Raw genomic sequence first — 13,047 nt, forward strand, 5'->3', positions numbered from 1 at the left:
GGCATGAGCCACTGCACCTGGCTACTTCTAGGATTTTTTAATAGTTAAAAGTCATCTGGCTGGGCGTGATGACTCATGCCTGTAATCCCAGCACTTTGGGAGGCCGAGGCGGGTGGATCACGAGGTCAGGAGATCGAGACCATCCTGGCTAACACGGTGAAACCCCGTCTCTACTAAAAAATACAAAAAATTAGCCGGGCGTGGTGGCGGGCGCCTGTAGTCCCAGCTACTCAGTAGGATGAGGCAGGAGAATGGCATGAACCCGGGAGGTGGAGCTTGCAGTGAGCCAAGATTGCGCCCCTGCACTCTAGCCTGGGTGACAGAGCGAGACTCTGTCTCAAAAAAAAAAAAAAAAAAAAAGGCATCCAAAGATGTAGGAGGACACTTGATAGATAGAGATAGTAAGTTCTCTGGTTGATTGTTCAAACAGAATTTAGACTCTCCTATAATGACGGATAGGGGCATTCGGGTATAATGCCAGATGGCAGGACTAAATGACCTCAGAAATGCCTTCAGTTCTGGGACTGTGGCTCTACCTGAGGATACTTTTAGTATTAAAGTGACATTTGGTAAAGCAGGATAATTGACATTAGATATAAATAAAATATTTGAGAGCTGGTTCTTAAAACTTTTTCTTAAATATTTACAGTTGATTATGAGATCAATGCCCACAAATACTGGAATGACTTCTACAAAATCCACGAAAATGGGTTTTTCAAGGATAGACATTGGCTTTTTACCGAATTCCCTGAGCTGGCACCTAGCCAAAATCAAAATCATTTGAAGGATTCGTTCTTGGAGAACAAGAGTGAAGTATCTGAATGTAGAAACAATGAGGATGGACCTGGTTTAATAATGGAAGAACAGCACAAGTGTTCTTCGAAGAGCCTTGAATATAAAACACAGACACCTCCTATGGAGGAGAATGTAACTCAGAAAATTAGTGACCTGGAAATTTGTGCTGATGAGTTTCCTGGATCCTCAGCCACCTACCGAATACTGGAGGTAACCTTTTATTGTCTTGGTAGTGGGATATGTGAAGCTATTATATTTGTGCACATGAGGTAGCATAGAGAGGCTGACAACAAAAGTAACTTCTATTGGATGATGCTGACTAGACTTGACCCTTATATTAGCCTGGAATCACCTCCATTTTTGAACTGATAAAATGCCCTTAATGCAGACCAGATATCTGGTGGTCATGACGGACAAAGATCACACGAGAACAGCATGTCACTTCCAAAAATTGTATTAATAGCATCATGCTGTACCTGTCACATGCCACTGCATCATACAGGTGAAAGAGCTCAACATGATCATGCTATAAGTCTGGAAAAAAGTCCCAGATGAGAAGAAATTGTTGCTTCTCTTCTAATACAGTTACAGGAATGGAGAGGGTAGTTAGGATGGTGCCTGTTTCTTAGGCCTGGGATAATTCTCTTCCTCTGCATTTGGATGGTGTTGCAGAGTCTAGACCTGGAAAAATGTCTAGATTGGTATAATGTAAATTCATAAATGGGGACTGCGCACATTACTGGAAGCTGGTTCTGGAACTAGTTAGCCTTGGGATTGAGTCCTATGGTGTGATCTTAGACAATTTCCTTACCCTCTCTGAGCAGTGAGACTGCTGCCTCTGCACCTCGTAGTTATGAGGATGGAGATAATGTACGTAAAAGGGCTAAGAACAGTATCTGGCACATAGTTAAGCCCTTAATAAATAGTTGCTGTCTTCATTACCACGCAGCACTGTGTTTAGGACAAGGTTGTCAGGGTCCCCTTTTCATACATTTTTCAGCACAGTCTATTACAAATATTTTCACAATAATAATATAAGCTCAGTAAGAAAATACTTCATCTACAGGACTATTTGCTAGAACTCAAAAGATAAAAGCAATCCTTGCCCTTTTTTCTAGACCACCTCGTTTCTGCTAATAAAAACCCATGCTCTTGTCTTTTAAGGGTTCCTGAAGTCAACATCAAAATCAACAAATGTCATGGGTACTGTTTAGCTCTGGTCACTACACCTTCCCTAATACAATTAGGCCAGATTCTTGTTGATTATTATTTTTCTAGCTTTTCTAGCTTTAGGGAATTAACTCTGGAAAGTTCTGTGATTAATAGTTCATTTCTGTCTGCAGGTTGGCTGTGGTGTGGGAAACACAGTCTTTCCAATTTTACAAACGAACAAGTAAGTATGTTGTAAAAGTTTATGATAGCAAAGAAGATAAAAGTGAAGGTTGGCTGGGCGCATTGCTTCACGACAGTAATCCCAGCACTTTGGGAGGCCAAAGCAGGATTGCTTGAGGCCAGGAGTGTGAGACCAGCCAGGGCAATGTAGCAAGAAAAAAAAGTAAAGGTTTTTTCAAAACTTGCTGCATCAAACTATCAATAATGGTTATTGGAAAATATGGATTATGTCAGATTCAGATTTCTACATTGTTCATTTATGGATTGTTTTAATTTGATTATCTTTGTCGTTTGGAAAATTAGACTTAAAACTTGCTAGTGTTAACATTTAGTGCCTTCTTCTTCTAAGGAACAAATGTGTTAAACTTTTCCATTCTCATGATCTCTGAAGAACAGTCAGTGGCTGAGTTGTCATCACCCCCATGGTAGAGTTGAGAAAGCTAACATACATGAAGATGTCTCCTGTTCTGATGAAAACACACTGGTTTTGTGTACTTAAACAGAACGCTTCTGACACCAAATGTGCGGGGTTTTTGCCAACTCTGACCAATTCAACAACAGCTGGGTGTCCTACAATTCAATTCTGACACTGTCTACTTGGAGTTGGTATCAGATCCCACAAGTTAAGGGTTCGGTCCCAGAAGACTGCCCCCCACTTCAGATGCCAGTTGTGAATCTGGCCCTCCGTGTTTCTGCCCTACAGGCTGTAAATCAGGGTAGCCCTATCTCCAGTTCAATAATTTCCTAGAATGGCTCACAGAACTCAGGGAAACACTTTACTTACATTTATGTGTTTGTTGTGAAGGATACAGATGAACAGCCAGCTGAAGAAGTAATTAGAGTGGGGTTCAGAGGATCTCACGCTCAGGAGCTTTGACCCTGAGGAGCTCAGTGCAGTGTCCTCCTATCACACGGATGTGTTCACCAACCTGGAAGCTCATCAAGGGGTTTTTTTTAGTTTTGAGACAAGCTCTTGTTCTGTCATCCCGACTAGCACACAGTGGTGTGCCCATAGCACACTGCAGGCTCAAACTCCTAGGCTCAAGCAATCCTCTCACCTCAGCCTCCCAAGTAGCTGGGACTACAGACACATGCCACCATACCCAGCTAATTTTTGTTTATTTTTTGTAGAGACAGAGTCTCACTTTGTTGCCCAGACTGGTCTCAAACTCCTGGGCTCAAGTGATCCTCTTGCCTCGGCCTCCCAAAGTACTGGAATTACATACATAAGTCACCGTTCCCAGCCTCAAGAGTTTTTATACAGCTAGGACACAGACTCATGGGAAAATTAATTTTAAAAGGAGAAGAAGAAAATAGTTTTCATACAACATAATCTGCATTTCTATTCAGGACATTGGTGGGTGAAGCTGAAAGTTCCAATCGGTTTGCCCTTACTAGTGTTGGCCCCACCCCAGGTCATCTCATTAACATAAATTCAGTGTGGTCCTGAGGGAGTTCATTATGAATAACAAAAGATACAGAGTCTTGCTTCATCACCCAGGTTGGAGTGCAGTGGCACAATCTCGACTCATTGCAACCTCCGCCTTCCGGGTTCAAGTGATTCACCTGCCTCAGCCTCCCTAGTAGCTGGGATTAAGGGTGCATGCCACCACACACAACTAATTTTTATATTTTTAGTAGAGACAGGGTTTCACCACATTGGCCAGGCTGGTCTCAGACTCCTGACCTCAGGTGATCCACCTGCCTCGGCCTCCCAAAGTGCTGGGATTATATGTGTGAGCCACCACGCCCAGCCTGCTGAGGAAATTCTTAAGGTTTTTGGAACTCTGCCTGGAACCACAAAGACCAACACCAGATATATTTATTATACCATATCTGTTTTGTTTTGTTTGAGACGGAGTCTTGCTCTGTTGCCCAGGCTGGAGTGCAGTGGCGTAATCTTGGCTCACTGCAACCTCTGCCTCCTGGGTTCAAGCGATTCTCCTGCCTCAGCCTCCCAAATACCTGGGATTACAGGCATGCGCCACAATGCCCAGCTAATTTTTGTATTTTTAGTAGAGATGGGGTTTCGCCATGTCGGCTAGGCTGGTCTCGAACTCCTGACCTCAAGTGATCCACCCGCCTCAGCCTCCCAAAGTGCTGGGATTACAGGCGTGAGCCATGGCTCCCGGCCCTATAGCTGTTTTTAAACCCCTTGTGGAAATGACATTCCAGTTCTGTATGCATTACTGGAATCCACTGTTTCTCAAAGGTTTCATATAATATATACTTTGCCAATTTAGCCCACAGTATTCATTAACAGGATTAAGTAAAACATTACCCTCATTACTAATATACACTTAAATATTTCTACAATTTGTTCTCAGAAATTTCTAAGAAAATGGCAAGTCCTAGTAGCTAACACTGAAGAAAAGAGATTGTTCTGCTCTTGAAGTTACAGTCTGAGGAACCCACCTCAAATGGGAGATTGACTTAGCTTCAAGTTATGGCCATTAATCATCAATATCATCAATGCATGTAAAATAATGTAGATGGCATCTTTGCCACAGCCTCTTTATGCCATTTAAATAAGATCGCTGTGTTCAATATCTTGCTAGAACCCACTTGTTCATGTAATTCACTGGCTTAGAATTGGCATGTTTTCTACTGCCTGTGAATCAGGTTTAAATTGTTGGACATAGTTTTCAAAGTCCTCTACAAGAGTGTGCCCTATAAAGTATGTCCTCTTATCCCTCAGTGCACTGGTCACACCTTGCATGTCTTCCCCTGACTCCGTACCTTTCCAAAATGTCCTTTGTTTCTGCTACACTATTTCCTTCCTTCCTCACATTCTAGATCAGAAGCATCTAGAAAACTTCCCTAGTTGTTATCGTCCAGCTGCCTCACTCTGGCAGTCTTTTTTGAGACAGTCTCACTCTGTCACCCAGGCTGGAGTGCAGTGATTCGATCTCGGCTAGCCGCAACCTCCGCCTCCCAGGTTCAAGCAATTATCCTGCCTCAGCCTCCCGAGTAGTTGGGATTACAGGTGCCCACCACCACGCCCAGCTAATTTTTGTATTATTGATTGATTGATTGGTTGATTGAGACGGAGTTTTGCTCTTGTTGCCCAGGCTGGAGTGCAGTGGTGCGATCTTGGCTCACCGCAACCTCCGCCTCCTGGGATCAAGCGATTCTCCTACCTCAGCCTCCCAAGTAGCTGGGATTACAGGCATGTGCCACCATAACCAGCTAATTTTGTATTTTTAGTAGAGACGGGGTTTCTCCATGTTGGTCAGGCTGGTTTCAAACTCCCGACTTCAGGTGATCCACCCGCCTCAGCCTCCCAAAGTGCTGGGATTACAGGTGTGAGCCACTGCACCCAGCTAATTTTTGTACTTTTTAGTAGAGATGAGCTTTCACCATGTTGGCCAGGCGGGTCTCGAACTCCTGACCTCAGGTGATCCACCCACGTCGGCCTCCCAAAGTGCTGGGATTGCAGGCATGAGCCACCATGCCCAGCCCACTCCGCAGTCTTTACAGCCTTTTTATGTTTCTTGAGTTACCCTATTGCCTGGATCCTTTTTTTTTTTTTTTTTTGAGACAGGATTTCTGTCACCCAAGCTGGAATGCAGTGGTGCCATCACAGCTCACTGTAGCTTCAACCTTCCAGGTTTCAGGTGACCCTCCCACCTCAGCCTCCCAAGTAGCTGGGACAACAGGCGTGTGCCACCACCCCTGCTAATTTTTGTCTTTTTTGTAGAAACGGGGTTTTGCCATGTTGCCCAGGCCAGGGTTCTTAATATTTTTTTAATGTATCTGATAAAGCCTTAGGATCATTTCTCAGGCTAATGTATTTTTCATTTGTTTTCTTTTTATATATAGCAGCTTTATTGAGATATAAAGTGTGTAATACAGTGGTTTTTTTGTTTGGTTGGTTTTTGTTTTGTTTTGGTTTGGTTTTGAGATGGCATCTTGCCCTGTCGCCCGGGCTGGAATGCAGTGGCACGATCTTGGCTCACTGCAACCTCTGCCTCCCAGTTTCAAGCGATTCTCCTGCCTCAGCCTCCTGAGTAGCTGGGATTACAGGCGCCCGCCACCACACCCAGCTAATTTTTGTATTTTTAGAAGAAACAGGGATTCACTGTGTTGGCCAGGCTGGTCTCAAACTCCTGACCTCGTGATCTGCCTGCCTCGGCCTGCCAAAGTGCTGGGATTACAGGCGTGAGCCACCGCACCTGGCCGTAATACAGTGGTTTTAAGTTAATTCACAGAGTTGTGCAGCCATCACTGCAGTCAACTTCAGGACATTTTCATCATCCCAAAAAGAAGCCCTATACCCATTAGCAGTCACTCCCCATTTCCCAATTTCCCCCAATCTCTAGCCCTAAGCAACCACTACTCTACAAATGCACAAATCTCTATATAGCTTTATCTTGGGCTAATTTTAAGTATATGAAGTAAAATAGAGAAAACCGATTATTTTGAAATACAGTTCTATCCTCAGAGCCCAATTAAGGACTCTGATTTTAAAAATAATACTCTTAGCCCTTCATATTCACCTTTTCTGCATCCGAGGATTCAAGCAATCATGGATTGAAAATAAATAGTATAGGCCAGGCGCAGTGGCCCATGCCTATAATCCCAGCACTTTGGAAGGCCAAGGAGATAGGATCACCTGAGCCCAGGAGTTCAGGACGAGCCTGAGCAACATAGTGAGACCCTGTCTCTACAAAAAAATTAGCTGCCGGGCGCTGTGGCTCACACCTGTAATCCCAGCACTTTGGGAGGCCAAGACGGGCAGATCACAAGGTCAGGAGATGGAGACCATCCTGGCTAACACAGTGAAACCCCGTCTCCACTCAAAATACAAAAAAAAATTAGCCGGGCATGGTGGCAGGCACCTGTAGTCCCAGCTACTTGGGAGGCTGAGGCAGGAGAATGGCGTGAACCCGGGAGGCGGAGCTTGCAGTGAGCGGAGATTGCACCACTGCACTCCAGCCTGGGTGACAGAGTGAGACTCCGTCTCAAAAAAAAAAAAATTGCCAAGCATGCTGGCATGCACCTGTAGTCTCAGCTACTTTGGAGGCTGAGGCCAGAGGATTGGTTGGGGCTGCAGTGAGCCATGATCACACCACTGTACTCCAGGTGACAGAGCAAGACCCTGTCTCAAAAATCAATCAATAATACAACAATTTTTTAAAATATAACTGTTTACATAGCATTTATATTAGGCATTATAGATGATTTAATGTATGCAGGAGGATGTGTGTGGGTTGTATGCAAATGCTACACCTGACACCACTGTGTAAGAGACTTGAGCTGGATACCAAGGGACAACTATATGACCTGTAGAAAACTTAAAGAAAAGCACAGGCCAGGCGTGGTGGCTCACTCTTGTAATCCCAGCACTTTGAGAGGCCAAGGTGGGCAGATCACCTGAGGTCAGGAGTTCAAGCCCAGCCTGGCCAACATGGCAAAACCCCATCTTTACTAAAAATACAAAAATTAACCAGGCGTGGTGGTGGGCGCCTGTAATCCCAGCTACTCAGGAAGCTAAGGCAGGAGAATGGCTTGGACCCAGGAGTGGAGGTTGCAGTGAGCTGAGACCACACTATTGCACTCCAGCGTGGGTGACAAAAGCAAAACTCCGTCTCAAAAAAAAAAGAAAAGCACAAAGAGGCCAGGCACGGTGGCTCATGCCTGTAATCTGAACACTTTGGGAAGCCAAGGTGGGCAGATTACTTAAGGTCAGGAGTTCAAGACCAACCTAGTCAACATGGTGAAACCCCGTCTCTCCTAAAAATACAAAAATTAACAGGGCATGGTGGTGGGCACCTGTAGTTCCAGCTACTCAGGAGGCTGAGGCCAGAGAATCACTTGAACCTGGGAGGCAGAGGCTTCAGTGAGCTGAGATTGCCCCACTGTACTCCAGCCTGGGTGACACAGCTGAGACCTCGTGTCTCAAAAAAAAAAAAAAAGAAAAACATAAAGAAGAAAACAATGCTTGCCAGGCGCGGTGGCTCACCCCTGAAATTCCAGCACCTTGGGAGGCCGAGGCAGGTGGATCACCTGAGGTCAGGAGTTTGAGACTAGCCTGGCCAACATGGTGAAACCCCGTCTCTACTAAAAATACAAAAATTAGCTGGGCATGGTGGTGCGCACCTGTAATCCGAGCTACTTGGGGGGCTGAGGTAGGAGGATCACTTGAACCCAGGAGGCAAAGACTGCAATGAGTCTTTGAGAAAGCAGAAGCTGAGTCTGATAGAACTTAGCCCGTGACCTTAATGGGTACTCGGCAGATGCAGCTGCCTGGCTGATTAGAGAACAGGACAGGCATGGACCCTGCTTTCGGAGCAGTGCTGTGGAATAGAACTTTGTGCAGTGACGGAAATGTTCTGCATCTTCACTCTCCCTTATGATGGTCACTAGCCACGTGTGAAATGTATCTAATGGGACTGAGAAACTAAATTTTTAATTTAAGTAGCCACAGGTAGCTAGTGATTACCATAGCAAATGCTGCAGTTCCCCAGGTTTTTAGTCTTGATTATACCTCCCAGAAGTTGTCTGCTCCAAAGGTCAACAGTTCAGCAGGAAGCAGAGCCCATGCCTTTGAGAGGCTGGAGGTATTGCATACTCCCAAAAATCCCAGGGTCTCACTCACAATGAGCCCAACAGTGCAGAAGAGCTCTGGGCTGTTGTTTCTAAAATGCAAGCATACAGCCTTCCTCCTCTCCCATTTTTATTTAGACCTGTACTAACAGAATTCTGGCATTACAAATTGTTTTGTATTTTGATGTCTTCAGAATAAATATATAATGTGCTTCATAATTGAAAGCAATTTTGATGGTTTTAAAATCAACATTTTTTGTGTTGCTACCTGGTGCTGAGACTTGTGCTAGATAGTGAGGATACCAAGAAAAATAAGCACAGGGATTTTGTGTTGTTCATCTTTATCTCCTCAGCATCTAAGATAATACCCAATGCATAGTGGGCTCTCAGTAGTGTTTGGTGAACTAATAAGCGAAAGATGTAATCGCCACTGTCAAAGCACTCACTCACTATGTGGTGGGGGCCAACAGACAGGTACAGATGTGTTCCTGGTGTGGAGAAAGTGCCAGGGTGGCTCAGCGAAGAAAAAAGAATTCTTGTGGTGCTATCAAGCAAGGCTTCATTTGAGGGAAAAGTAGGATTTCTGTAGGTGGAAAACGAGAAGACATTGATTTGAAACTCCCTGGTTGTTTTATAAACTTCATATTAACTATGTCCACAGAGCCTCCAAAAGGATAGAATTCAAAAGGGATTTTAACCAAAATGAAATATGTTGTGACTAATAGATACAGTTTATTTGAATGAATGATAGTTTTTCCCATTTGATATTTTAACTGTGCTACACAAGAATGAGAGTAGACATAGCTCGATTTGTAGTCTCATTGTTCTGTCTTTTCTGCCCATTTCAGTGACCCAGGACTCTTTGTTTATTGCTGTGATTTTTCTTCCACAGCTATAGAACTGGTCCAGGTGAGTACGATGGGAAATTACCTATTGGTAATTTCCACTGATTAAAGGGAAAAGGTTCTCCTAAAAATCAAGGTCTCTGGCTGTGTTCTTATACAGTCTGTGTTCTTACGGTCTAAAAGTAAAAGATTTACTGATAACGAGCATACCTTGCTTTATTGCAGTTCACTTTATCACACTGTATAGATGTCGTATCTGTTCATATATTGAAAGTTTGTGGCAACCCTGCATCAAGCAAGCCTACCGGTGCCGTTTCTCCACCACCATATGCTCACTTAGTGTCTATGTGTCATGCTTTGGTGATTCTCAGAATATTTCAGACTTTTTTACTGTTATGTATGTTATAGTGTGTGATGTTACTGTTGTACTTGGTTTGGGGTTCCACAAATCACATCTGTGTAAGACGGTCAACTTAATAAATGCATGTGTTGTGACTGCTCCACCAACCTGCCATTCCATTTCTCTCCTCTCCTCAGGTCTCCTTGTTCTCTAAGACACAATATTGCAATTAGGCCACTTCATACTCTACAGTGTCCTCTGTGTGTTCAAGTGAAAGGAAGAGTTTCACCACGTTGCCCAGGCTGGTCTCGAATGATAGCTTACACTTATGTTGTAATTATTAAATTTAATACACAATTGCATAAACTAATGAAATACGATTGCATGCCGGTGCGGTGACTCATGCCTGTAATCCCAGCACTTTGGGAGGCCGGGGTGGGCAGATCACAAGGTCAGGAGTTCAAGACCAGCCTGACCAAGTGAAACCCCATCTCTACTAAAAATACAAAAAAATTAGCTGGGCTAAAAATACAAAAAATGGCGCATACCTGTAATTTCAGCTACTCAGGAGGCTGAGGCAGGAGAATCACTTGAACTCAGGAGGCGGAGGTTGCAGTGAGCTGAGATCGCGCCACTGCACTCCAGCTAGACAACAGAGCGAGACTCCATCTCAAAAAAATAAAAATACATTATTGGTCGGCCACAATGGCTTAACGCCTGTCATCCCAACACTTTGGGAGGCTGAGGCAGACAGATCACTTGAGATCAGGAGTTCAAGACTGGCCTAGGCAACATGGAGAAACCCCATCTCTACTAAAGAAAAATACAAGAAATTATCCAGGCATGGTGGTGGGCACCTGTAGTCCCAGCTACTCAAAAGGCTGAAGCAGGAGAATCGCTTGAACTGGGGAGGCAAAGGTTGCAGTCAGCCAAGATTGTGCCACTGCACTCCAGTCTGGGCGACAGTGAGACTCCATCTCAAAGAAAATAGAGAGAAAGAAAAAAAAATAGTTTATTGCTAAAACATGTTAATAATCATCTAAACCTTCAGCAAGTTGTAATCTTTGCTAGTGGACGGTCTTGCCTTGGTATTGATGGCTGCTGACTGATCAGGGTGGTGATTGCCAAGGGCTGGGGTGGTGGTTGCTAAGGGCTGGGGTGACTGGGAATTTCTTAAAATAAGGTAACAGTGAAGTTTACCATATCATTTGGCTCTTCCTTTCATGAAAGATTTCTCTGTAGCATGCGATGCTGATAGGATTTTGCCCACAGTAGAGCTTCTTTCAAATTGAAGTCCATTCTCTCAAACCCTGCTGCTGCTTTATCAACTAAGTTTGATGCCATTTCAAAACAAAAAACCTTTCTTGCCATTTCTAAACAATGTTCATAGCATCTTTACTGGAGTAGATTTGATCTCAGTAAACCACTTTCTTTGCCCAACCGTAAGAAGCAACTCCTTATAGATAAGGATGCTGGTTTAAAAAAAAAGAAAGAAAGAAAGAATAAGACTAAAAAACAAGCAGCAACAAGATTGCAGCAATTCAGTCACATCTTCAGGCTTCACTTTTTTTTTTTTTTTTTTGAGACAGGGTCTCACTGTGTTGCCCAGGCTGAAGTAGAGTGACACAATCATAGCCCACTGTAGCCTTGAATTTTGGGCTCAGGTGAACCTGATGAGATGATTCCATTGGGGTTCTTTGAGTTACAAGTAACAGAAACGTCTAGACAAACTCAAAGCAATAAGGTAGAATGTCATAGAACTTAAGGGCACAAAATACAGCCCCAAGTTCCTGGTATCTTACCTGTCATTGTCCAGGGCCCATTTGTTTTTTCCCTCTTTGCATACCAGTTTTCTCTAGTCAGTATTTCCTAATTTTGCACGTGGCCCCAACGTGCTTGCTCCTCCCAGTCCCTTACAAGCTCACCCTGTTCAGGGGTTCATGGTGCCTCACTAAAATGATTGTGTCCCAGTTCTGAAGTCCCTGGGAAGTCTAGTTAACACAACCTAGCTGATAAATACAGCAGCCCTGTTTGAATCAGCTTTGGCCAATGAGAAACAAACTCACATATTTGGAGAAGACGGACATTGAGGGTAGATGCCTTAAAATGTATCTGTTATGGCTGGGTGCAGTGGCTCACACCTGTCATCCCAGCACTTTGGGAGGCCAAGGCCAGCGGATCACGAGGTCAGGAGTTCGATACCATCCTGACCAATATGGTGAAACCCCGTCTCTACTAAAAATGTGAAATTTAGCTGGGTTTGGTGGCACGCACCTGTAGTCCCAGCTACTTGGGAGGGTGAAGCAGAAGAATCGCTTGAACCCAGGAGGCGGAGGTTGCAGTGAGCCGAGATCGCACCACTGCACTCCAGCCTGGGTGACAGAGCAAGACTCCATCTCAAAAAAAAAAAAAAAAAATGTGTCTGTTACAATTGGCCAGGCATGGTGGCCAGCACTTTGGGAGGCTGAGGTGGGCAGATCACTTGAGGTCAGGAGTTCAAGACCAGCCTGGCCAACATGGTGAAACCCTGTCTCTACTTTAAAAAACACAAAAACTAGGCCGGGTGCAGTGGTTCATGCCTGTAATCCCAGCACTTTGGGAGGCTAAGATGGGCAGATCATCTGAGGTCAAGAGTTCCAGATCAGCCTGGCCAATATGGTGAAACTCCATCTCTACTAAAAATACAAAAATTAGCCAGGTATGGTGGTAGGTGCCTGTAGTCCCAGCTACTCGGGAGGCTGAGGCAGGAGAATCGCTTGAACCTGGGAGGCAGAGGTTGTAGTGAGCCAAGATCACGCCATTGCACTCCAGCCTGGGCTACAAGAGTGAAACTCCATCTCAAAAAAAAAAAAAAAAATACAAAAACTAGCAGGACGTGGTGGCATGCACCTGTAATCCCAGCTACTGGGGAGGCTGAGGCAGGGGAATTGCTTGAACCTGGGAAGCAGAGGTTGCAGTGAGCTGAGATCGCACCACTCCAGCCTGGGCAACAGAACAAGACTCTGTCTCAAAAAAAAAAAAAAAAAAGAGTCTGTCACAATTATGTATAATGCTGTTAGGGCAGATTAGGAATTGGTAGTGCCATGCTTTTAGAATTATTCATTCAGTTAAAGACCAAATGAATAT

The 13,047-nt window shown here is 44.4% G+C and overlaps 1 protein-coding gene across 1 annotated transcript in view; it reads left to right on the forward strand.

Moving 5' to 3' along the window:
• METTL2A (methyltransferase 2A, tRNA N3-cytidine) overlaps window positions 1-13,047 on the forward strand; it is a 29,558-nt gene that overhangs the window by 6,276 nt on the left and 10,235 nt on the right. The window contains exons 4-6 of the mRNA XM_016932696.3: window positions 650-1,005; window positions 2,139-2,188; window positions 9,585-9,645. Of these exons, the coding sequence (XP_016788185.2) occupies window positions 650-1,005; window positions 2,139-2,188; window positions 9,585-9,645 (467 nt within the window). The remainder of the gene's footprint in view (window positions 1-649; window positions 1,006-2,138; window positions 2,189-9,584; window positions 9,646-13,047) is intronic.

This window comes from Pan troglodytes, chromosome 19 (assembly GCF_028858775.2).
Source record: "Pan troglodytes isolate AG18354 chromosome 19, NHGRI_mPanTro3-v2.0_pri, whole genome shotgun sequence".
Classification (NCBI taxonomy): domain Eukaryota; kingdom Metazoa; phylum Chordata; class Mammalia; order Primates; family Hominidae; genus Pan; species Pan troglodytes.